Source organism: Rissa tridactyla, chromosome 2 (genome assembly GCF_028500815.1).
Source record: "Rissa tridactyla isolate bRisTri1 chromosome 2, bRisTri1.patW.cur.20221130, whole genome shotgun sequence".
Taxonomy (NCBI): domain Eukaryota; kingdom Metazoa; phylum Chordata; class Aves; order Charadriiformes; family Laridae; genus Rissa; species Rissa tridactyla.
Window position 1 is genome coordinate 159,272,044 of NC_071467.1, and position 27,174 is coordinate 159,299,217.

The following is a 27,174-nucleotide window of genomic DNA, read 5'->3' on the forward strand; positions in this document are numbered from 1 at the left end:
TCAACAGACGTGAAAGATAATTGAATGAGTCTCAGTCTGATGAAAGTCAGCATCGGGGGAATTATCGTTCTCAATCCCTAAGATTAAGGGAGATTGGTGAATAAAGGAAATTTAAATCCTGAAGTTGTTCTGAACCATTTCAGATAAATGAGCCTCCAGATACCAGCATAACCAGCAAGGCTGGCAAACAAATTATGCCTCGTCAAGAGAGCAGATGTCAGCTTGCCCCACGGGAGCGATCCCACATCGCGCCCCAGGGACCGAGGTCACACTGCACCAGGCCACGTGCGCTGCTGGGATGGAGCTCTGCGCTGGCATGGCGAATGCCACGGGGCCACCAGGAGAGGACTGGGCACTCTGCTGTTATTTCTCATCCCTGCTGCTGTAGGAAGGTCCTTGCTAGACGTGACCTTGGGTGCAACCCAGCTGGCAGGCAGTTTGATTCTGATGTTAGCGGGGTTAGAAACCCTGAAGGAGTCCTTTGAGCTTTGCGAGAAGTGAAAAATCCATATCCTATTCAACCCAATGAAGCCAATTACTGCAGTGGGAAGCCAGTCAAGAGCCTGATGTCATCACCCTCTCTCTTCCAAAAAAGAAAAGCTGTTGTCGGGTGTTTAAGGCCATCCATACCCTAGGCTGCACCAAAAGAAGCATGGCCATCAGGTTGAGGGAGGTGATTCTGCCCCTCTACTCCGCTCTGGTGAGAGCCCACCTGGAGTACTGCATCCAGCTCTGGAGTCCTCAGCACAAGAAGGACATGGACCTGTTGGACCGAGTCCAGAGGAAGGCCACGAGGATGATGAGAGGGCTGGAGCACCTCTGCTATGAAGGCAGTCTGAGAGAGTTGGGGTTTTTCAGCCTGGAGAAAAGAAGGCTCCAGGGAGACCTTATAGTCTCTTCCAGTATTGGAAAGGGGCCTACAGGAAAGATGGGGAGGATATGTGAAAGGACAAGGGGTAACGGCTTCAAACTGGAAGAGGGTAGATCTACATTAGATATTAGGAAGAAATTCTTTACTGTGAGGGTGGTGAGGCACTGGCACAGGTTGCCCAGGGAAGCTGTGGATGCCCCATCCCTGGAGGTGTTTAAGGCCAGGCTGGACGGGGCTTGGAGCAGCCTGATCTAGTGGGAGGTGTCCCTGCCCATGGCAGGGGCGTTGGAACTACATGGTCTTTAAGGTCCCTTCCAACCTAAAGCATTCTATGATTTTAGAATTTTATGTGACATCCGAAGGACGAGCCTTCCACCAGCCCTGCAGCCCTGTCTGCCGCAGTGCAGGGCATCACTCCGCACTCAGCCAGGCTGAGCTCCTCTGCTGACACGATGGCAGCACCCGAACCAGCCGAGGGTTTCCTGGAGTCCTCCCAGGCCAGTATTGATGGGATACAACTAGTTAGCACTTACCATCTAACAAGATAAAAGGCAGGAAGGTTGCAACAGTAGGACAGATGTTTTTTCAGACAGAGTTGGTATTTTCAGACTAGCAACATGGACATGTACTACATGTCCAAATGAATACAGTCGTATTCATTTGGAATAATAAATGAGGATGAGGCAGTGGAATCAAATTAAAAAAACAAACAACTTCTGCTTGTTTAGTATCCCAACAAGTTTTCTGAAGGGCCAAGTGACGCCCAGCACAGTGGATGGAGACCAGAGGTGGGGAAAGGAGTAGGTGGGCTCCTCGGGCGGCTCCTGGGGCATCTCACAGCCCTCACCGCCAGCACACATACCCCGGGGCCAAAGAGAAGGGTCTGGCTGGAGAGAGAAAATCCGGACTATCCACAGCACACCTGTGACACATAGGAAAAATAATACCAGCTTGTAGTGATTACCCATGTTTGCAGGATCAGGGGAGTCTGCCAGTTTACACTGAAATACAGTATGTTTCTGTGGGAACGGTGTCAGGACCAAACTAGGTAGTCAGGCAGGCTGTGGGCTCGGCAGAGGGGGTTGTTCGCTGCTGTGACTATCGGCATTTGCCCCCACAAGCCAGCCCACACGCAGCAGGGCCCCGGGGGGCAGAGCAGCGCGTCAACGCCAGGCAAAGCACCAGGCAAACACCTTGAGTACAGTCATCCGCATGTGAGCGTCTCGCATGGAAAGCAAACCGGGGGGGACTTAGGATTTCCTGTAAAAAAGTGCTTTCTGAGTGACACGGGGGAGGAAATAGGACAATCTGAGGTTAACAGGCTGCTGTGCGCAGGACCAGGACCTTAAAAAAAACCCTTAACCCTGCCAGATGCAGCACAAGCACAGGCCTGCTAACTTCAGAGACCGGTTTTGAGAGAGAGAGAGACTGAGGTTTCGGAGGAAGCGGAGAGGAAAACGACAGAACAGGGTAAACTCACAGAGGAAATAAAAGCTTTCAGAAAAAAAACAACCCAGCAAACATTAACAAGAAGCACCAAACAAGAGGCAGGAAGCCAAGCATGATGTGAACAGGGAGAAAGATGAACACAGGCAGGCTTTGGGAAACACTTATTTTACTTTGCTTTCATGAAAGGGGGAAAATGTATCTTATCAAGTAGCCCGCAGGATCATTGATTCATACAAGACAATATCTGCCTAACTGGAGTCATGTAGGAGAGTGGCCCCCTCAGGTCCTGCGCTCCCTGGGGCAGGTAGGGTTCACTCAGAAAAGCACGGGGAATGGATGTTCAACAAACGCTAGGACCACGCATGCTCGCTAACTGCTGTAAAACTTAACCACGCAGAACATAATGCAAAATAAAAGCACAATCAGTCCCCGATGGAAGCCTATTCAGGTGTCCAGGCAGATGCAATCCCAAATTCAAGCGGAAAAGATGACCATTGTGACGATGCATTTAGTATTACGATTTGTTGTTCTTTCTAGACATACTGCAGCGCATCTATTTGATATTTAGAGCACGTGCCCATAAATGACTGAATCTGAAATTCCCTCCCCAAAGCAGAAGCCAAGCTTCTTTTGATATCAAGCTGCTTCCCAGAGAGAAAATGCAGGGAAGGCTTCCCATCCCCTGTCCCCTGCTGCTGCAGTACCGGGCTCTGGGATAACAGAGAGAGAGGGAGGGAAGGAGCACAAGTGGTGAACGGCAACGAAACCCCATTCCGTGCCCCCAGCTTCACCCCACCCACAGTGAGAGCTGGTCCTTAGGTCCTCATAGACCTTGGCACTTGTGACTCGTCACAGCCCCCTGGCTTTTTGCCTTCAAGGTGTCCCTGCCCATGGCAGGGGGGCTGGAACTAGATGATCTTTAAGGTCCCTTCCAACCCAAACCATTCTGTGTGTGATTCAATCCACCCGCCCTCCGCCAGCAACTCCTTTTTCTTCAGCTTTGCTACTCTGCAGCGCAGAAATAAGCAAGACCCTGTTACACTTTGTGATGCTGATGCAAGGCAGCAACAGGAGAGAACAGCTTGCCTTTAACGACATCGCTACAGTCTTTAATTCCAGGAGACAACTCAAATGCCATTTTTATCTTTCTGGCATTATGGGTCATTATCCTTTCACTGTTTCCAGCAATTCTTTTTTTATGAGAGTCTGAAAGGAAAACTTCTTTAAATAGGTGATTTACCGTAATTTAGTTAAATGCTGTATAACACGTCGCATTGTTACATTAAGTAAGTGCAACAAGATAGAATGTGCTTTATTACGCACGAGTGGTTTTAATTGCTCATCACCTCAATGCAGTTGCACTTGGTGCACCAATATAGTGCTTTCACAGTAGTACTAGTAAAATAAAACACACCTAGAGCTCAGGAAAATTCCCATATCAAGGTGCATCTCTCGTAGGCTTGTAAATCAACTTGCCAAAAGCTCAAAGAAGACAGAGTCCTGGGAAAACTTAAAACTATAAAAGTCAGTAATGCCAGTCTGTTTTTCTTATTTGTCTAATCCCAAATCTTTCAAGATCCAAATGTAGAAAAAAAAAAAAGCTTATTCAATCTCATTGACCTCTGCACCAAGCCTGAAACCCAGGCAGAGCACAACTTTGAAATTTCAATCCCAAATTTGAAACCAGACACAATTCTGCAGCTGCCTCTCATTTGCGAGACTGAACTCCGCTTCAAAGAGCCCCACTCTGGGAACTCTGTACGCTCCGATCACGGCTTAGTGGCACAGGCATGAAAAGCTGAAGTCCATGTGAGAAACAGAGAACTCGTTTCAACTTCAAATAACTCCTCTTCCCTGCTTCTACCTGCTTTTATAACACGTGGAGGGGGGGGAAAGAGAGACACTACAATTAGGAAAAAAATGAATGAGAAATCCTCTGCGTAAATCCATTTTGACTCCACCCAGGGCAAATCATCCCGATTACAAAACTGCTGCAAAAATCCTAACAACAACAGTAAAAACGTACATCTTGTTGCTTGCTGCCCTCGCTTTCTCTCTCTGCAATGACTGACAGCAGCGTGGGGGCTTTGCGGCACACGGAGCTGACTTTAACGCATTCCAGAGCTGAGAAATCTTCCTCAAAAATTCTCTGCCATCTTCTTTTCCTGTTCAGTTGTGCTCCTGCCACGTGCTCTTCAAACCCTAGATGTTATAACAGGAAAAGTGCAGATGACCCCTAGGTTACCCGAGTCCGGACAGCTGGCGATACCAGATTATACTCAACCCTTTGATACCCTGCCAAGAAACTTCCCACATTCAGCACAGGCCAAGAGCAATTTAACCCTAAAAAAAAAGCTAATTTCCCAGGAAACGGTCCCTGCTGCCTTTAGCCACATCCCACGTGTTGGTTTTTTTGCACGGTCTCACCACGTGCCTAAACAGCAAAATAAAGTGCAAACAACAGGTAGTGTCTAACAGCTCGTCCCTGCTCCGTCACGTGGCACAGCTCCAAATACACAGTGACACGGATTTTATCGGGAGTATAAAACCTGCAGGGCTTTTGCCACAGTAGTTGCTAGCTCACAGGAGAGCCCAAGCTGCCATTCCTGCTTGGCTGTCGTCCCCACCTTGCCTGCTCCGTGCAGGTACCGCTGCTCCGAGCACTCCCTGCTTGTCCCCCAGGCCAGCGCAGCACCGCTCGGTGACCCCTCTCCTTCTCGGCCAAACGCACCGGGTCTTGCCTGCCTCATTTAGTTCGGCTTCACACAGGGGAGCGCATAACCCAAAGTGTTACACGTAAATGTAATAATCCGTTTGACGTGGAGAATAAAAGGAATCCACGAATAAATTTTCCTTAAAATGCGACCCCACGGCTTGCTTTCTTAATTCCTCTGTGCATTTCCTTGCCTCCTTCTCCTTGCCCCCAAACAAATTACATTTGTTAGTGGCCATGATGGAGGGAAAGAATATATAAAGTGCCTTTTTTTTCCTTTTTATGATTATTATCGTGGGCAGAGTACTGAAATTTCAGTACTGGCTGACTGAGATCTTTGTATATTAAAAAGCAAATTTTCTGTATATACAGCTGTGGATAAAGTTTCAATTATCTTTTCATTATTTCACGATCCCTTTTATGCTACTCTATCATTTCAGATGTGTCTGGCAAAGTCTGACTGTGCTGAAGTCCAGCTGCAGAAGGGATCTGGCTGGGGACAGATCACCCTGACTTCAGGCTTTTGAAAATCAAGGCGGATAAGACACGAAATCCAACATCCTACACATTTTGGTTACCGGTGTGTGATTACTGGTTTTAGACTGGTCACAAGAGGGCACCATATTACAAAGCCGATGGAAACACTTTCGACACTTGCAAGAAACCATTAATAAATAATCGAATGTGATGCTGGGGAGCAGACCTGGCAAAGAAGAGCACCTGGAGAGGAGCCGAGACTCCTCGCACCCAACTGCAAGGGAACCGCTAATGGCAGGAGGAGCTTACAATTACAAATACAATCCCATAGTTTTTAAACTAACTGATGAGGGAATGCAAAAAATTAGCATCAGCTAAGTAAAGAGTTTTCCCTTAACATCCCAAATGAGTTTCCCTGCAATGACCAGGCCAGCTCCTGCGGGGAGCCCCACACCAAATCCCAGAAATGGTTCCTGAATTTCTTATTTCACCTGTTCGCACTCCTAGTCCTCTCTCTGCCAAGGAACGTACATCGTGCATCACGCACTGCCCTGCATGATAACGGTCTTGAATCAGCAGTGGTTTGCTGCTAAGAGGGCAAACATGCTGATGCAGGTGCTGAAGCAAAAGAGCCGATACGAACACCTGGTCTAAGTGTGATGGATAAAAAATGGTTACACCAAAAGAATGACTCGTCCTTTCTTGAATCCGGGGCAACTTTTTGTCCAAAGGTTGGACAAAAAATCTTGATCCAAAAAATCTTCTCATTGGGTTCTCAATGGGTTAACAACTTTCAGCAGATGGCTTTAAACCCAAAGAATGTCCTTATTCAATTAAAAGACCTTGACTTGTTCATATTTTTCTTTATTTTCTATATCCTTACACAATTTCTTTGTTTCTCAGAGCAATTCTTATTGTGCATTTCCATGCTTCTGTCATTGTCTCTATCCTTCTCTGGACCATGTCTATTCCCACTACAATCTATCTTTTTTGGATGGAGCAACCCAAACTCACGGTAGTGATCAAGGTCATAACGTCCCCCAAACTGGATAAAAACATGCTATTTTCAGTATTGCTCTCTCCTGAATACAGTCCAATATTGTTTCCCCTAAAAAAAACTGATTGCACCAGAAAATTGATTATATGTTCTCAGTTTCCTGCCCTAGGAGAAGGAAAGAAAATACAAAATATGGAATTCTAATAAGCCCTCTCCTGTTTTTGACACTTGTACTACTCTGTCTTGATAATTTAGCCATATCAGCCATTCCGTCCCCATTATGAAAAAAAATCAGTAATACTAAAATTATTGGTATATAGTTCTACTTATAAAAAATATCTTCCTTTGTGAGGCATTAAACATAGAAAAGAAATAAAGAATAAATGTTAAAGGTTAATTTGTTTTAAGTCCATATCTTATGCATGCTACTGAGTTCAGTATTAGCTAAATGCTGCAGGGCAGAAGGTAACAGTAAACCCTCACAAATGCTGCCTCTGAAATTGAAATCTGGAAGAAGGAAAATACAGAACTCATAGGAAAAATATGTATATACACACATACTCTCGGTGATATTTTTAAGAAAGGGTTTAAGACATTTTTTACGTCACAGTTCACAGCCCACACTTCCACCGGGAAGGAAAATAAGGCAGTAAAAGATACCTCCAAATGATTAATAAGGGTCCTGGCTTATGCACAAGTCTTCCAAGGAATATGTCTTGTAGAAGAGTCAGTTCATCAACTGAAGCAATAACAAACAGTAGTGAAAACATCTTCACGTGGCCCAGCATATGTCCATGAACCCGATTATGGAGGGATGGGCCAGTTCAGCCCCCGCTGGCTCGGCTCTGCCCATGCTGCCAGCCCGGAGAGCAATCAGCCTCAGCTGCAGGAGCAGGGTTTGGGTATGGGCTCTTGTCTGCTAGGAAACAGGAAAATTGGCTGCTGAGCACAGAATAAGTGTTTATGAGGGTGATAATAACTTAGACTATTGGGAAAAATTCTAGACACTTTGTCCAGCCAGAATTGCTGGATTTTACATGTTTGTCTGAGTTCTTACCGGCTCTTCTCAGCCTGCCTGAAGGTACCACGGTATTCAAATATTCCTACAGTGCACACATGGCAAGGACAACACTTCCAAGCAGCACCTGCATTGGCTTACGCTGTGTAAATGACCATACTGAACGCAACTGCAATGAGGCCAAAGTCTCTTTGAACTGCTGGATTCACCACCCCTGCAACGTACAGTTGATTTTTTACAAGGTTCAATGCATGCCAAAATAATCACCATTCATCCAGTAGATCCAAAATTTTGCCCTTTATGGAATTGCTTCTGAGCTGAAACATTTTTTTCACAATTTTGGCTTGAGATTTTGGAATTTCCCACTGTCTTTTTACTAGACTGTTTAATTTTACCATCCATGCCATTGTCATCTGCCTTTCCTGGAAAGTTAATGTGCTGATTATCCAGATTTTGTGAATTATTAAAAACCTTAAGTGTTGACAAATCACTAATAAGGCTATAAAAAACTTGTTTTTTTTTAAATAGCCTTTATAATGAAATTAAACATTGAATCCTTTTCCAAGTATGTTTAGCCTTTGGAGGGCCATTTAGACATCATAGAATCATAGAATGGTTCGGGTTGGAAGGGACCTTAAAGATCATCTAGTTCCAACCCCCCTGCCATGGGCAGGGACACCTCCCACTAGACCAGGCTGCTCAAAGCCCCATCCAACCTGGCCTTGAACACCTCCAGGGATGGGGCATCCACAGCTTCTCTGGGCAGCCCGTTCCAGTGTCTCACCACCCTCACAGTAAAGTATTTCTTCCTATTATCTAAGCTAAATCTCCCCTCCTTCAGTTTAAAACCATTACCCCTCGTCCTATCGCTACACTCCCTCATAGAGTCCCTCCCCATCTCTCCTATAGGCCCCAATACATGTAATTTTAATAATCTCTTTGAGACCAAAAAAGTTTTAAGATTTATTTCATTCCCTTTTTGTATCAAAGTAAGTATTTTTGTAAGTCACCTGTCCCCAGAAGCTGGGACTTTAAGTCAAGTAGCAATCATACCCAGCTGGCGGTGTTGTGGAGGCAAACTCCCTGCCCAGCCATACACAAACCTGGTTACGTGTTCAGCTCTTTCTTTCCATCAGTCAAATGTTCTAGGGAGTTGTTTCCCACTCTCCTTTTCCTTGCCTTTTGTTTTCCTTCTTTCGTTTCTTCACACTTGTTGTCTTGAGTTCTTTTCTGCTAAGTACGAGACTAGAAGTGGCTTTGAAGAGGTATTACACTCTGATAATCAGGGATTACTTCACAGTGTGCACGACCACTTCTGTTTCGGGATCATTTACAGAATCACCTTATTTTCTACCAGAGATTATTCCTCATTACTGGCAATGGAAAGAGACGTCAGCAGAGTGATAAGTTTTAAAACATAGGGCATGTGTACAGATCCAGCACTAGTGTCACGTAAAGCTCTGAAAGTCCTGCTGGGGACCTCTATCGCATGATTTTATGGCATTGTGATCACTCAATGGGCTATAACTTGGTATTGGGACCTATAGATTTTAACTCTAACACAGTACAATACTATATGCATGCACTTGCCTTAAAGTGCCATGAAACTCAAATAATGTGAACACATTTGAGAAGCCCAGCCCAATACTTCCATGTAATCCTTGTGTGTAGTTCCCATCCCGTCCTCTCTAAAATGATATATTAGAGATGGAAAACATTCACAAAATGACAAGGATGATCCAAGGTACCGATCTAAGGGCCATCAAGCAAAGCAAACAGGAGCAAGCTCCCAAGTAAGCAGAAGGAAGCAGTTCCTCTGGGAACTCAGGCCGGTGAAACTACTTGATGAAGGACACAGTGGATGCAAGAGGCTCTGCAGGACACTTAGCAAGTGACTTGGAAGAGAAATACATTTTGGGTTACTAAATAGGGAAACTACAAGAGGACTGCTAATTCCATAACCTAAAAAGTGTGTGAAGCTCGCTGGACTCTTACTCGTCCTTGTGCGCACGCATATCCCTTCTCATGGAAACAGAATTTTGGGCTGGGTAAATATTTGGTCTCTGCTGCTCTTAATTGAATTTTCACTGATGTGAGATTTGTATATCTACATTTTAAAGTATAATTATATTCCCTTGATCAGTGATAATTATCTCATTCTAAATTTCTTTTAATGAATTATATAAGTCTGGTACTATTTCTTGTAAGAAAAAAATCCCCTACTGCTTCTTATATGTTCAACAGCTTAATACAGTCAGGAGATCCAAACTCACCAGAGACTTTCTTTCTCAGATAAGTAAATCTTTGCCTGCTAAATTTTCAATTACAAATATCTGATATGAAGTTTAATCACCAGAAATACAGTATTTCCCATCTCGAAATTATGAAATTATGGTGTCTCATCGTATATTTATTTAATGCTCATTAAAAGGAACAAGTGGAAGAATAGATGCTGCTCTAATTATCCTAAGCAAGCACTACTCCACGTTCAACAAGTGTCTGAGAACAGTGGAGCAAGCTCTCAGGGAAAGCTACTGAGGTAGGAGAATGTGCTTTGTACCACGTAAAAATCTTCAACAAGGAATCAAAGTCAGGCAGGGCAGTAGGAAAAATGCAAAGTTGCCTTTTTTTTTTTAAAAAAACAAAAAAAAGTAAGCAAGTTGCCTCCTAGAGAATTAGAAGGCACCTAAAGACGGACTGTATTGAAAGACATAAACCTTTCTGGAAATCTCTACTGAAGGCATCAGTATTAGATTATAATCAGGATCAGCTTCTTAACAAGAGGCCCAAACACCCTGAAGAGCTCTCCTTTCTCCATCATCCCTCTACAGTCCTCCTTTGAATGTGCTTCTTGCCCAGCACATCCTGTAATTATGCACCTCATCTCTTCCCTCTGATTTTTCCTAGATGCTCATCTCCTAGATACTCCTTTCCCCAAACTTCTCCACCCTTACACCAGCCTGACTGTAAGGAAAACCTTCAGCACGTTCATGCAAACAAACCCTCATTCTTGATATTCCTTTCCTACAGTTCAAAACGGAATTCCCCACTTATCTGCCCAGATTTTCTTATCAGTGCTAGATCTAAACGAAATATATTTCTTACTCCCTTCCAAAGCAACCCTCCTCATGGTGAGACACTGCCAACCTCCTGGGCACGGGAGAAGACCGCAACCCACTGCTGCGTCCAGCTTGCTCCATCACCCAGGAGCATGGCTTTCCTTGCTTCTCTCCCTCCTCTTTCCTGTGTTATACTCCTCTGAAGAGGCAAAGGGAAACAAAAACCCCACAACTTTATTTTACTACAAATTCAACCAGCTGGGCTGCAATTGTGACCATCCTTTTAACGGCTTATCGAAGACAATTTCTGTCACAGCAGTTCCCCCTTCCCCAGGGGCTGGGGACCGCTGGGAGCTCACCATTACCCGCTTCGCAGGTGTCAACCAGGGAACACATCTAGCAGGGTCACACTGTACCTCGAGTCGTTCACCTGAATTTTTAACTAACACCCACTGAGAGAACACCTGATCCCTCTCCCAGTTAAACCCCTGTAAAACCAGTGCCTTTCCTTCGGCTCAGAGAGCAGCAGCTTTTGATTTCAAACCGCTCTGAACGAGATGAAAAAAAACAACAAAAACAACCCAGATCCTTTTTTAACTGGATTCAAACCATTAAGCACGTAGGCAGAACTGCCGCGTGCGTTTCTTTTCTTCCAGCAGCAGAAACACCGCCGATGTGAGCCGCGTCTTCAAAAGTCCCCCACGGACGCAGCCGCTCCCGGGGGCAGCGTGCTGTTTCCTTCCCCTCTCCATCCCTGCTGTTCTCCTTTTTTTTTTAATCAAAAGGCTCCCCTCTGCAAACTGGGTGCAGTTGCAGTAAGTCTGCCTGGCTGGCAGGGTAAAAGGACCCAGCACTCAATTTAGCAGCTTTGTATTAGTCACCGGCAACAGAGAGCCAGGGAAACGCTGCTGCGCACCTTGGTGCGACGAAGCACGACGACGGGGAGGAGCAAAGAGGGCAGCTTCTACCTAATTCCCATGGATTTTTTACCTCAAATCGGCAAACAAATTTAACACACAAAGGAGCCCAAGTGGTCCTAGCTTTCACACCTCTTATATCTTCAAATTATTCCCCAAAGCCTCTCCTCGCTAGCAGGCACAGCCCTGGCAGGAGGCACCGCGGCGCTTCTGAGTTACAGTGAGAGAAAAGCACTAATTTTAGTGGAGCTGGACTTGAAAGGGAAACATGGAATCTGTTTTTCCTAATGGCTATCAAAAAATATAGGAAACAAGCTTGCTGGCCCAACATGTGGAGTGTGACCATCACATTCCCTGAGGGGAGAAGTCCTGCTCTTTTTAAAAAAGTCAGTGGGAACAGAATTAGGCAGTGTTGGTAGAACCCAAACAAGAAGTAAAGTCCAAGGACATCTCCTGCCTCTTCCAGCCATCTTTGATTCATAAATTGTTCCCTATTATATCACCCAAGCAATTGAATGTATTTTCCAGCTCTTTGTCTTAGGCCATGAAGCCATTTCTTAGGCAACATCATGGTACTGACTTCCAGGCTCATTTTCGCCCTTTGCACAACTCCAGCTCCTGCTCCTCCTTGCACGCCCCCAGGAACCTCCCCGCTTGCCTGGTCTTCTCCCCTGCGCGACTCTGTAGCCTGTCCTCCCGGCGCAGCATGACGCTGCCGATGCCCTCCTCATCACTTGCTCCCTTTCATCTCACCTCTCCCAGGTGACCTTCATGCCACCGGCCCTGTCCCTGGGTCGGACTCCTCACTCTACCTAGCATGGTGCAGGGACGTAACAAATATAAAGCTATTGCACTGAATGTCTGAGGCCACTTAGTTTGGTACCTCAGGAGGGCATTTGACTCGGGCTCAACAGCAGTAGGTGACACGCTGAGGAATGCTTAGAGTTCATCAGGCTTTGGAGAAATTAGGTTACCTACGGAGGCGCCTAAACATAGGGTTGGGCACATATGAAAATCTTAACTTCCTCAAGACATCAAACTACTCAAAAAAACCAGAAACAAACCCCTCTATTTGACCACTACAACGTTACTTCTGCTTTTCTGGGGTGTGATATTTTTCACAAGCAGGACTTTCTCCGGTACGTTTCTTCCTCCAAATCCTGAAGTTGCTGTACAGGCCAAATGATGATTTTTCTCAGTCTGACAGCAGCGCGCGTGCCCCACCAGCACCCCGGCGCTGCGGAGAAGCTGGGCACCGAGGCACTGAGGCACTGCTAAAGCCAAGGTACGGAGCTCCTCCCCAGCTTGCTCCTGCAGACTATATTAATTTTTAAAAGAGCAAAATTGATTTCTCATTTCATTCTCTCTAGCAGTAATGAACAAAACAGCTACATGGCAGAAATGCTCTCCTCCACAGTCTATTACAGTATGTTAAAAAGGCATTAATTCCTGTGTTTCCTGTCTTCAGTGAATGGGTTACTGTCACCACTGAACTTCGGCAATTGCCCAGCCGCTGAAAGGCAGGGAGCAAGGCAGCTTCTCTTCAGTGCTCTCGGAACACAGATCTGCAGAAGGTGGTGATCCAGGATGGGATCTAAAATCAAAATTATGGTTCAAGTGGTTTAACATTTTCATCTCTTCTTGCTTATTGTAACAGTCTTGACAGAGCATGAGCCCGTTGCCTGCTTTGGCAACACAGGATGTCACTTCGCGAAGGCGTTTAGATTAAGAACCACAATCAACCACCTCGAAAGCACACGGACTCTTCCACTGACACCAACACTACCTAAAAGCTCACCGTGTGCTTACTGAACCAGTATCCGTATCTTCATGAATCACACAGAAGGTTTCTGAAGGCCATGCCCAGCAAAACCTCCATGTGGGGGTGTGCGAGGAGCACTGCCCCACTCTTCCATGAAGCATTAGACCAGAAGAGCCTCCTTCAGTCCTTGTCCTGTATTTCCCTCTGGTTCACACAGCATTTTCCTTCAGTGCCGTGTCTTTACCTCAGCATAAGGTTGTCGTTATGGCTCCTCAGGGTTTTGGGGCTCTCTGCAATTGGGGCTGGAAGTTCACTGAAACCTTAAACACCACAAATCAACGTGCTGTGCTCCAGGTAATTTGCTGTGTGTCTTAGAAAATATTTCAAAACCACTTGAAAAGCCAGAGCACTCACAAAAACGTTGCAGAAAGAAGCTGTCATGAGGTAGGATATGAGTTTTGGCACACCAGAGTTGGGAGCGGGACAAGTTTTCTTTGAAGCACTAAGACCAGTAAACCCATTCACTTAAGCCTTTTTAACACATATTTAAAACACCCTGAAATTAATTAACCAGTATCTCTGTTTAGCAAGGTGGGTAACGAAGCAAACACTCCAATAGAGTAACCCAATTATCTCTATACCTTCACCAGATTTACACTAACAAAACCACCTGTCAGCAGTTTCTAGCCGACATCCATTGAACGTAAGACGGGAACTGGGGCGAGCGTGTGGCTCTCATCTCTGGGGCTCACCAGCATTCGCAGAAGTGTTGCTCGTTCCTAACGCAGATCCCAAACCACACTGCAAACTGCTCTACCCAAGGAAGATGACTTTGTTCCTCCGATGACAAACGGAAAGATGAGTTTTTCTCTCCTGCCAACAGCCCAGCCTTGCCAAAGGAAAGGCTCCTGCTGCCTTACAGCTTGGATGGTTGCTTGGAAGCGGTCAATCTTTTGGCTGGTGGATGAGCAGCCTGGAGAAGCCTGCGCTCCAGTTAACCATGTTGTAGCTGTCTAGCAGGGCAATTTTTGTCTTAAGGGCTGTCAAAGTAGCACCTTAATGCAAACCTTTTTTCACAATGAAAAATATTAGCACTTATAAAGTTCTTAATATCTATGCAAAGCGAACTATAAATAATTCATTTACTCCGCAAGCATCTGCATCATTTGAAATGCATCAGTGCTTTTATCAATACAGTGCAATGGATTTACACTGCACAGAATAGACTTGGGGGCATTTGGGCTATCCAACTATTGTTGATCTGAGCATTATTACAAAAGGTAAACTGAAATAAATTACCTCAGTTACTACACAATGATTTTTTTCTGCATGGTAAATAAAACTTATTAGTTCTAGGTCATTAAATTCAATATTAGACTTTAAAAGAGCCTGGAGATTCTATGATGTTATTAGTAAAACATGCCACAAAACATATGTGCTTCAGTATTAAAGAGAAAAGAATTACTCTATTACATGTAGAAATTAGTTATTAGTGTATTTTTCAGAAGGGCTTTGGCGATAAAAGCCTAGCTGCCATTCTCAGATGCGAGCTAGGCACGCAGCGGTTCTGGCTCTCACTGTGTGGCAGGTTTCCAAATAACCGAGCCATTTCTGAAAACACCATTCAGAGCCTTTTGCTAATTTGCCCGCCATTCCTCTTCGGACAAGAATAAATACTATTTCGCCAGCGTTGCAGGTGAAGCAAGTGGGCAGGAACCTCAGAGAGCAGGGCTTGATTTTCAGATTTTTATTAAGTCAACTCCCTGCGACCCTGAATGTGTCCTTTGGCACCCTGTGCCTCAGTGCCCCTCGCTGCTTGAATATATTGTGGTCTTCGTTTCAACCTTTATTCTCTCATTTGGCTGCAACCTCTCTGCAAGGACTGTCTCGCCGTGCCTGGCCAGTGTCTAGCACAAAGAAGATGCACTCCTAGATGGAGCCTCCAGTCACTAACATACAGCCAAAAATCCTGGCAACAGCCACCGCTGCATACACTCTGTCTTGCAAGATGCCAACAGCAAGGCTGGAAAAAACATCCTCCAAGAAGTAAGCGGTGACAGCGTGTTGCATCCAATCAATCGCAATAACCACGGGCAGTATATTCTAGGCTGCTATTATGTTTTTCTAACTACAACAGCAGCCAAGTATTTTCTGTGTGGGCAAAATGTATTTGCCATTAAGTGCAAAGACAGAAGATAAGTTTCCGCAAGTGGTGTATATGGTTCAATCCCTGCTGCTTACTTTGACGTTGGGCAGGATGCTGCCCCCCCGTGAAAAAGGAGGAGCGCTCCCGAGATGCTGGGGGTCAGATTCTCAGCTGAGAGGAATCACTGCAGCTCCACAGAGCCGCAAAGACAGCCCTCATAACCCGAGCGGCTTCTCAGGCCAGGTCCAGGTAATGACTACAAATTATTGTTTTCAAGACTACTCAGTTGGCTGAGCTGCTCTTGAGCACGAAATGCAGGTACCCCTCTTTATCTTGTGTTTTGCTCACGATTACAGGAACATCACGGCACCTCAGCGAGCTTTTCAGAAACCTGAGCTAAAATCCTGTGTGAGAGGAACTACAGGAAAAGCCCAGGAACTGTGAAGCCTAATTACAAAGTAATGTGGAGCTTGAGAGCAGAACTGCTAAGTAGTTAGGGACTAGACTAACGAGTCGGCCATCTGTCACCCGTGAGAGGGCTAACGAAAGGCCGGCACAGGACACTCCCGACAGGCTATGGAGGAGGATATGCAAACGAGGAAATGTCCAAATACAACATTTAAGATACGCAGTATGAAATGGGCTGCTAATTGGAGCTTGTATGCACGCTTAGCATATGGACAACATAATTAGAGCTGTACAGTAAAGGGAAGTTCACAACAGAGGACGGTAACAGAACGGCGCGGGGTGCGATGCACGGAGCGATGAGCAGAAGGGCGCAGGAGGAGGCACGGGATGGAGGGGGCTGGAACAGAGACACAGGTCGGATTCTTTGCGCTTAGATTGCAGGGTAGAGGGATGCCATTTGATCACCAGCACAATCTCAAATTTCCTGTACTATACTCCTATATACCTACTATATCATACCATATATACTATACTATATATAGTCACTCATACATACTACATACTAAGTTGTCCTGAAGAGTGAAAGCTTCACAGTAAATCCAGTGCTTACTTGTGCTACAGGGCAAATGCAAGTGATAGCAATCCTCGGAAGTGGCACAAACTCTGGAGCAGTCCGTTCTGGTCTATGAATGTGTTGCTCCCCTCTGGAGCGCTCTTAACTGAGTCAACATCAAATAGCTGGGGCAGTAGAAGACACTGAAAGCAGCAGCCAATTAGATGAAATATTCTTTCTTCTCCCTAAACCACTGGATAAATATGCAAACTGGAATTTGAAATTACAGGTGGCATCACAGAAATTCTTAGAGGTTGAGAGTTCCATCTTTGGCACACCCCTCACTTAAGTAAAATTAACACAATTCCATTAAAAAGATGCAAACATATCCAGAAACCAGCCAGAAGCTGGGATTGAAAGCGTAGAGAAAGCCTGTAATCTTTGCACTGGAAGTGCAGTTATGTCAGCTCTGAGACTCGTTCATTATTTTTTTTCCTTTTTCCCTAGCTCCTTTGAAATCAACGGGATGACAGAGATATTGATCATAAATATATTATTTTTCCACTTGCCCACCGAAATGCTTAAGCATCAGCTCATCCCATCAGTTTCAGTGAGCTTTCATGAGCTTTCAGTATATTTTTAAGTGCCGTCCTGAATAGAAATACTTTTCTTTTTTTTTTTCTTTTTTAATTTTTATTTTAACACTTGCTCTGTTCAAGTTAAAGGAAAGACCTTGCTCCTTCAAAGGGTTTGAATCAGCTGCTCTCTTACAGGAAAGAACACAGACATTTTACCGACTGAACTCTTTTGGAAGCAAATCCCTCAGACGATTCAAATACTCTTAAACATACAACGTGCTGCATCTCAGGCGAGGCTACCAAACTCCCATCTTCTGCCATAATGGAGAGGGAAAGGAAGGAAATGGAGCCATGAAGAGCCAAGAGGACTGAATTTTGCAGAGCTCTGAATGACCATGATATTTTGATATATAATTAACAGGAGAAGAAGGGGAAGAAGGATAGACAACAGCTAGGTATATTTTAACAATTGCGTGGATTCCCCACAAAACACCAACTCATTTTGTGAGTTGACACGCAATTTTAAACGTGCAATTTTAAAATATGCAATTTTTCTGCTAAGGCGTCCCAGCACTCTGGTTATACTAAAAGTTTTATTACTTTGACTTTGGCATTTTCAGAGTCTTTCGTTTGCATTTTAAAAACTGAGAATAAGAGACCAATAAGAATGTGTGCTTGGGAATCAGGTATTTCATCTTGCTTATCAGGGACCTTAATCAAGATTACACCACTTAGCCAGCTAGAGAAAAGCAACTGTAATGCAGAAAAGTAATTAATGTTGTAAAATGGCTTTGGGTCCTTGGATGAATGAGACTGCAGATTAGTCTTGCCCTTAAACGTGAAGTCACCCTTGGGTAAATCTACGGAATATCTATTGGCTTCATAAAATTTCTCTAGATATTTTAAAACCAGTATCAGTGGTATTAGTAGCACAGCACCACAAGTCATTCTAAAACATCTCTACCAGTTTTCACAATACTACTCCATGCTTTGTTCTTTACAGAAACAGTATTGTAGTAATTTCAGATCAGGCAAGACCGATGTTAAGTTGTGCTGGAGTCAGTGAGAGTACACAGGAGTAGGGAGATGGAGTTTAAAACATGCGGAGATTGGAGCCTCAATAAAAGCATACGTGGCATCAATATGTGATCGTAACTGGAAAAGCATGGGACATCATTTTTTTTCATGGAAGACTGCAGTTTTGTAGAAAATACACCTTACATCCATGTATACTCATCAGAGGGGGAATATTATACCCAACTGTATGGCAATACTTCATTCACTGTTCCTGCTAAAGTTTATTTAATTCATTATCATTCCCTCATACTCTAGCAAATAAAGAAAATAGCAATAAAGGTCTCAATAAAACACTTCTTCCTTTATTAGGGCCATTACGGATACCAGTGCTAAAAAAAAGGGTGCTAGACAAATATTTCTGGACTGCAATGCAGCTAATTGTTCCACTATCATTATTCCTAGAGAGCGGTTATGGGGAGCACCGTTACCCCAGAGTGCGCAACCTGAAAAAGAGTTCCTGCCCATTGGCAGGTGTGTTTGTGAAGGTGCGTATCATCCGCAGTTGCTTTCCCCTGTAGTTGAATTGGTGGGAGAAGCCGGAGGCAGCTGTGCTCAGGGCTGCTGGGGAACGCGTTAATTCAGCACTACCCTTTAACGCTCTTTTCATTACAGGTATTAAAATTGTTCCCAATGGGCATAACAGACAAGGAAAGTCAAACACGAGGAAGGATTCGATCCAGTTCCCCATTAAATTCAAAAGAAAAACTAATAACTTCAGTGATAATAGGAGTTGTACTGGAACCTACATGAGCAGCATACCACAAATCATTTTATTCTTGCCAAAGCTTGTTCAGACTGCAGCAATTTCCAGCAAGAGCTGGAATCTACATCCCCCCCAAACAGCTCTACTCCAGCAAATGCTATGTGCATTAATTCAAGTATTATTTGGTTTTCCCCTGACTAGAAAACATAAGGCAGAAAAGGATAAAAAGAGCACATGGCTTGTGTGAAAGCACCAGCCCAGCTGCTGCTGGACCACTGTTTCCCGGTTGCTTAGCAATGCTTCACCTCTCTGCTGGAAAAAAATGTTTCGGCGGGGGAATATAAACCTGAAGTTTTGTTTATGGCAAAATAATGACTGTGATAGTGCTCCTACCACTTCTTCCAACCACGTGCTACATCACCTACTGAATGCTGGAAGCTCTTTGGGACGAAGGCTGTAGTTTTCAATGTCTGGCCCACTGGAGAGCCTTAAATAAAAAATTATAACAACAGAGTAGTGGTGTTTGCATATTTATCAGGAGGAAAGCTGGAATAGGAATTTGAGGATTGAATTTTTGGGCATGGTTCTGGGCAACCAGCTCTAGCTGCCCTTGCTTGAGGAGGGGATTGTACAAGATGATCTCTTGAGGTCCCTTCTAACCTCAACCACTCCTTGATTCTGTCAAATCAAGAGCAAAACAGAGAACAGGAGGAACAATGCAGGAAATAAGAAAGAGATGCCCAAAGAGCAACGAAGCAAAACAAAGACACTGCAACACGTTCGTGCCGCGCTCACCAGTTATCCATTTAGCCTCTGGGTCATGAATTTTGAAATCATCACTGAAGAGATCTTCCACCGTTATCTTCTTCTTCTGAGACAAGCTGTTATCTTCAACTGTAAAACATTCAAAACCAAAACTGCCATTACTTCAACTTTGAAATGTATCTGAAAGTACAGCAACTGTGAATAGCGTCACATCATATCTCGTACAGAAACGGTCGTGCTAAGCTTTCTGTCACACATTAGCCCCATCCCACTGTCAGTGGTTCACAAACAGAAACCTCCTGGTTATTTATGCCTGGACTCAACAACTACAAAAAGACCAAGATGCGGTCCAAAACACATATTTCCAGACATAACCTGATCAAAAAAAGATTTTAGAAGTCATGAAAGCACACCTATAGATGTCATAGTGCTATATAATGCTGACTATTCTGAAGAATATTAAAGCTACTTAACACTAAGAGTATTCTGAAATCATTAGTTAAATTTAAAAAAAAAATAATTAAAAGTGACCAAGTTTCTACGGTTTATATTTTTCTTTCCTTAAAAAATGTCACACAGAACCACAGTTGGAAAGGTATTTAGCCCTATAAGGGCTCATACACACTACTTCAGGAATTCACAAAATGTTTTCCATGGGAATCAGACAACCGACTGCAGAAATATTTTTGAAAAATCTACGAGACATAATTCCAAATCCTTAGGTTTCGCATACCTGGCCCATACTAATTTTCCTTTTTAGTGAAAGGATATACAGTTTCATTTGCAAACACGGAAATCTGGACAGCTTTTACATTGAAGGACCAGACTGCCAGTTGAATACGCTGCAAGATCAACCTGTAATAAAGTGTCCTTCATTTTGTTTGCTCTCCCTAACTCTACTCTAGCACTCTGCTTTCCCTGTAAAGAAATACTCGCTGTACGTCTTCCTCCGCTGCCCTTCATGCAGTCCTCTTTGCATTTCTCACGATTCAGTCAGGAACTGCCAGCAGATTTCTGATGCAAAGCATAATCTGAAGAAAACACAGAACTGATTTCTGTCCGCATATATATTATTGTTAGAAGGAAATCGGTTTCATCTAGGATGCCACCAAGCCTAAACGCACGAGTCAAACCAAATAAAACCAAGGCACAAAATTAACCACTTGAAGTTTGCTGCAGTTAGCATCTTCTCCTGTGCCAAAAATTATACCTTGTAATTTCTATCGCCACCTCTCCGCTATGTAACAATTTTCATAAACATAACACAGAGGCTCCTGGGCCTGTAACTGATGTATTTATGTTAAATCAACAGATTCTTGGGCCTTACAGATGAAGAGTATATATATTACACCACAGAACCCTATACCGGCTGCTTAGTTAACATGAAAATGGATTTTTATTTTCTCAAACATGAAATTTTTAGGCAAAAACTGAAACCACCAATTTTCATTAACATATTCTTTCTTCTCTTTTTTTTCTCTCAACCGTAATACTTTTGTTATAACAAGCAATCGCCTTCTATGAATAATTTGTTTCCAACATTCCATTTTTTTGCTGAAAAAATAGTTTAATGTAAACCATTCAGTTAGTTTAGACACATTTGCTGTTTAAAGGAACATGTGAGGCCACATGGTGAGTTCTTCCCCAGCAGGTGTGTGTGCTTCAGCATCTCTCCTCACTGCAGCATCCTCGTGCCTGAGGTCTACTGGTATCACACAGCCTTAGCTATCTTTGACACTATTTAGTACTAAACTTCTTACACTGAAGAAGTGATTAGAAACAGCGGAAGCAGACTCTCTGAAGCCATTTATTTGAGGAAAAGAGTCTTTTTTATTATGCTAAATTGAAGCTCCTCAGCTACCTGAGACCGCTGAAAATTACCTATGAACAATGTTTTGTTCCATGGAAAGGTGTTTCAATATGAACTATCATTTTTACTAAATTAAATTATAGTCTTCAATGTTCATACTTTTTTAAAGTCTGATTGAGGTTTCAACCACACTGCTCAATGTGGCTTCCAAATACTGAGACACGTTAATACAAGTCCTCAGCTAAATCACTCCGTGTGACAGCACTATGGCAAGTTCTCCTGCATCATTTTATTTATTAAAATGGATAATATAGGTCAGAGAAACTCCACTAAACTGTTCCAATTAGTTCCCATCATGGTGCAAGGCCCCAGCACTGGATACGTGGGGAGATCAGGTGGTGCAGAGCAGGAGGTGGGAGCCCACGTACAGCCCTGGGCTGTTTCGGGTGCTGCTGCCCAAGTGCCACCCCAAGAAATATGGACACCCTCTTGCCCACCATGAGGACACAGCTCTTCAAACTCCTCTTAAGGGACCGCAGGAAGAGGGAGAGGTAGCAACCGAACCATGCACGCCCTGGAGCGTCCCTAAGGCACGTTATTGAGATTCCCTTACGGTGCCCTGCAGTGAGCTCTAAGTGCTGCTATAGGTCCTATAATGAACCACAGACAACATCAGTCTCAGCCGTAGAGCTGGGGAGGAAACAAATAACTAAATAATCAATAAAGCAATGATTTCTTTAGTAAAAAATTCATATTTACTGACCTCTCACGTAACACATAGTTAAGTCAGAGTGCTCATTGAGAATGCCCACTCTATTCCTTTGGCACCATTTGCAGTGAAAACATTTACAGAGGAAGAAGTGCACTTGCAGGATCTCAGGTAGTCCACCCTCTCCTGAGCAGCAGTCTCTGAGATCGCCTTAGAGTGTCTAAGCCAGATGGCAGACACAAGTTGTGTCCCCACTCAACTGCCGAGACACTAGGGCCTCCTTGTCTTTATGAAAGGGAGGACCAAGCATGTGCCACCACCTCTTTTGCATTCATGGCCCCCGCACCAGCAGATCCAGGTGGCAGCTGCCAACCAGGGCCTGACAGCACAGCAGCAAGGCAGTGGTACAGGTGGCATAAGGACTTGTGACTTGAGTGCCATGTCAAAAACCCACCGTTCAAACAGGAAAGCTACGTGCTGAGAGAATCAATTGAAAAACATGTCCATTTTATTTTTGATTCAACATTAAAGGCACGATGGGAACCCAGCATCGGTCAGACCTTTTGGGTTCATCCGTCTGCACCTCATCCTTGAAGTCAGCACTGAACTGATAAACCCTTGCTCTCCAGAACACAAACAAAACAAAGATCCTCCAAAAACCCAGAAAACTCAAAACAGAAAGAAGGGCTATGTGCTGACCTCCCTGCCTGTTTTGCCTCGGCAGTACCAACCTTTTCTTTCACGCTTTCTCTCAACTCCAGCAATGCTCATGGGCTGCTTGATGGGTCAGAAGGTTTTGGTCCCCTTTGGGTGCCCGCCTTTCTTTCTGTCACCCCTGGGGCTCAGTTACAGGGCAATATCAGATGCTTTTCTCACACACCTCCTGGGCTATTGAGCACTGCAAGCACATGGGCGAGTGTGTGTCCGTGGATGTCCACCTCTCAGCAGACCCGACCCAGCACACCAGGGTCTCCCTTCCCACCTCAGCGTACCTGCTCGATTCCTGGGCAGACCTGAGCCCCTTTTGCCCCCGATGACTCCCAAAAGGCAGTGGCCAGACCAGGCAAACAGGCAGCCGCTCTCCCTTCTGCAAAATCCCACTTTTTTTTAATGGCATGTGATATATATTTACATATAACAATTGTGAACAAACAAACTACCCTCCTGCACAGCTGGTCACAGGATAATTCCTTGCTCTTCCTGACTGGCAAAAGTCATACAAAGCTTACCAGGCGATGCATTTGGCTGTCTGACGGCGTGCTGTGAATTAATGCTATGCAATGACTACCTCAGTACCTTCTCCAAAAAATGTTTCCTATGAATTTTGTAAGAATTTTAAAACAGAATTGGGTGTACTTTCTTTTTTTCAGATAAAGGTCAGATTTGAAAGTAGCAAACTTGAGGTATATCTCCAGAAAACTTTAAATATCAGCAACGGATGTGCGAAAAGTCCATGTTTGCCTCCTTTTCCAAACAGGGGGAAGTAGAAGGCAGCCTTTTCAAAAGCAAAATGTCTAATGGAATCTGGGGAAGGTTTTTTTCATCACGATTTCTGTAGGACTGGGGCCTCTCTTCAGCTTTGATACATGTGCGCGCGCACGCACACGCGTATCTCTACACTTTTGCACGTCTTTATATAAACACACAAACACCACTGCTAGGACGGGACCCGTGCGGGTGCCATCTGTTGTGGCAAGTGAGCAACCGCCCATTAGGAAAGGCTCAGTCCCACACTTTTATCATTTGTATAAATAGCTTCACGTTTTTCAAAGGTGGGTGGAATGGCAGGGCTCACGCACACATGAAATCCGAGTCTCTCCGCGTAGGCAATCGTGTGCATGCGGTATTACCGCGCGTCCATTAAACGCACGTTTCACCAGCTACTACTTCTTTTGAGAACGTTGTTCTAGAACACCAAAGGATGTACAAATCATAGAAATGCTGAAATTTTATTAGGATTTTATAAAAGAAGACCTAAGCGTTAGCTAGCAATAAAGCACTGGTATTGCAATTACAACATCTGCTGAATGCAAAGAGCACTGCTCCGAGTCTATGAGCTCCTCTTAAAGCAGGGTGAGCGACCTGCCTCTGAGAAACTGAAACCCGTAGGGATTTCAGCCTTTCTGAAGCCAAATCCAGGGTTAAAACCTTCTTTAAAGGTTTGGGCTGATTCGCAAAAGAATCTTGAAGGAATATATAAATTCTTTTTTTCCTCGGTTATTAAATACCCTAATCATTATCTGTTCTGCTAAGCAAACCTTCCCTACTTCCCACTTCACTTTTAACTCCTGGTTTTGCAGGAGACTCCCCAGGAGACTACCCCAGCTTTCACAGTATTGGGAAATACCACCACCACGATGCAAGTTATGGGTCCAATTAACCATTTTTCTGTCTCAACATGGACTACAAGCCTGCTTGCTTCACTGTTTCCCAGATATGTCCCAAATTACTCTCTGCAGGCATTGCATGATGTTCAGCACTGGGTTTAGAGCATCTCTGCATCTCATGCCTTGGTGTTGCATGGCAAAACAGACCTTCAAACCAACAGTAAATACTTCGAGAAGAATGGTTTCCGAGGCAGGGGAGAAGGACAAGATAGACAGGTACAAGCAAGGAATTCAGAGGTAAAATTCAAAAGGGTATTTGTACCAGCAGGACAGTGTCCGGCTGGACTCCAACATTACCATCAGAAAGAAAACTTAAATAAAATGGAGGTATTCTCAAGCACTGTGCTCTGCCCAGGCCAGACTCCATCACCCCGCTCGAGATATTTCCAGCGAAGAGGGTTTTTTTCTTTTCATTTCTGATGCCACTCTCGCACTTGGCAGCAGCTCCCCATTCCATGAACATCCACAAAACTGCTACACCTCCTTCCTTCCCTGTCCTCCTGTCCCTCCCTCACCTCTTGTTCAAATATCCACCGCTTATTTTTCAGTTTGGCTATCAAAGGATAAACATTTCTTCTTCCAGTAAGCTATTTTATGGCATGTAAATGCAGATTCTGCTGCTCCTTTTGGACAGGCTCCTCTGCCTTCCCCACTCCTACCTTGTTGGGATGTGCTATCCCCAGTCAGGATTAGCAATGTGATACTTTTTATGTTTGTCAAACCAGTCTCAATGTCTCACTTTGCGTTGGCTGGTGGGAAATGCCTGTGAAATGAGCCTCCTGTTACCCTCTGCCATAGTGCATCCTTGTAACAAAGCTCTAGGGCCAGTGGGCCACCAGAAAACTAAACTCAGCTGCTGTCAAGCCACAGCAGCAACTGAAGCTATCTATTTTACCCTTGTCAGAGTCTCACCATGAAGCAGTCTGGATCCATAATAAAAACAGAAGCAGTACTGAGCTCAGAGTTTTTGCATTTGCATGTGGGGGACAGTTCCGAGACACCAGCAGGGAAAAAAAATAATCAAACAACCCAAACCCAGTTTAACAGCAAATCAGGTAATTAGAAATCTAAAAAAACCACGAATGGAAGTTTTAGCGTAGAAAATGACTTTGCATATTCCTAGGTTTTAAACACAGAGACTCTCTCAAAGGTGCTGTTTGGAGTTGTTGCTAAGTACCTACTAATCACGGAATCACGGAATCTTCAGAGTTGGAAGGGACCTCTAGAGATCATCTAGTCCAACTCCCCTGCTAGAGCAGGGTTGCCTAAACCACATCCCTCAGGGCTGCATCCAGGCGGGTCTTGAAAATCTCCAGAGAAGGGGACTCCACACCCTCCCTGGGCAGCCTGTTCCAGTGCTCTGTCACCCTCACCGTAAAGAAGTTTTTCCGTGTATTTGAACGGAACTTCCTATGTTCTAGCTTGTGCCCATTGCCCCTTGTCCTGTCGCTGGGAACCATTGAAAAGAGCCTGGCTCCATCCTCCTTAAACCCACCCTTTAGATACTTGTAAACATTAATCAGGTCCCCCCTCAACCTTCTCTTCTCCAGGCTAAAGAGTCCCAGCTCTTTCAGCCTTTCCTCATAAGGGAGGTGCTCCAGTCCCATAATCATCTTGGTTGCCCTACGCTGGACTCGCTCCAGTAGTTCCCTGTCCCTCTTGAACTGGGGAGCCCAAAACTGGACACAGTACTCCAGTTGTGGCCTCACCAGTGCAGAGTAGAGGGGGAGAATGACCTCCCTCGACCTACTGGCCACACTCTTCCCTATGCAGCCCAGGATGCCATTGGCCTTCTTGGCGACAAGGGCACACTGCTGGCTCATGGATAATTTGCTGTCTACCAGGACCCCCAGGTCCTTCTCCTCAGAGCTGCATCCCAGCATGTCCGCCCCTAACATATACTGGTGTTTGGCATTCTTCCTTCCCAGGTGCAGGACCCTACACTCGCTTTTGTTGAACCTCATTAGGTTCTTCTCTGCCCAGTTCTCCAGCCTGTCCAGGTCACGCTGGATGGCAGCATGGCCCTCTGGAGTGTCGGCCACCCCTCCCAGCTTGGTATCATCAGCAAACTTGCTGAGGATACACTCTGTCCCCTCATCTAGGTCATTAATCAATATATTGAACAAAATTGGTCCAAGTATTGACCCCTGAGGGACACCACTCATTACAGGCCTCCAACTGGACTCTGTGCCGCTGATCACAACCCTCTGGGTTCTGTCACTCAGCCAGCTCTCGATCCACCTCACTGTCACCTCATCTAGCCCATACTTCCTCAGCTTCCTAATGAGGATGTTATGGGAGACAGTGTCAAAAGCCTTGCTAAGGTCAAGGTAGATGACATCTACGGCTCTCCCCTCATCCAGCCAACCCGTTATAACATCATAGAAAGCTATCAGATTGGTCAGGCATGATTTGCCCTTGGTAAATCCATGTTGACCACTTCCAATAACTTCCTGTTCCTCTATGTGTTTGGAGACGACATCCAGAATGAGTCGCTCCATTACCTTCCCAGGGACAGAGGTGAGACTAACCGGCCTATCCCAAACTGAGAATGTCTTTGTGTATGCATATACAGATATAAACACACAAATACACTCATACATTTAATTTACAACTCAATGCGTGTATGTCACATTCCTACTTCATCCTCATCATAATAACCCATATTTACTCGTGTCTTCCTCAATTAGAGAGCATTGACTACAGGGTCTCAGTGCTCAGTACACCTTTTCTGTCTAGGCACTTGCCTGGACAACAGAACTGCGGTATCTATAG

General features: G+C 44.6%; 1 protein-coding gene across 1 annotated transcript in view; it reads right to left on the bottom strand.

Moving 5' to 3' along the window:
• The window catches only part of DPP6 (dipeptidyl peptidase like 6), a 421,502-nt gene that overhangs the window by 152,760 nt on the left and 241,568 nt on the right, over positions 1-27,174 (bottom strand). Inside the window, exon 3 of the mRNA XM_054193068.1 lies at positions 19,524-19,622. Within this exon, the coding sequence (XP_054049043.1) occupies positions 19,524-19,622 (99 nt within the window). The remainder of the gene's footprint in view (positions 1-19,523; positions 19,623-27,174) is intronic.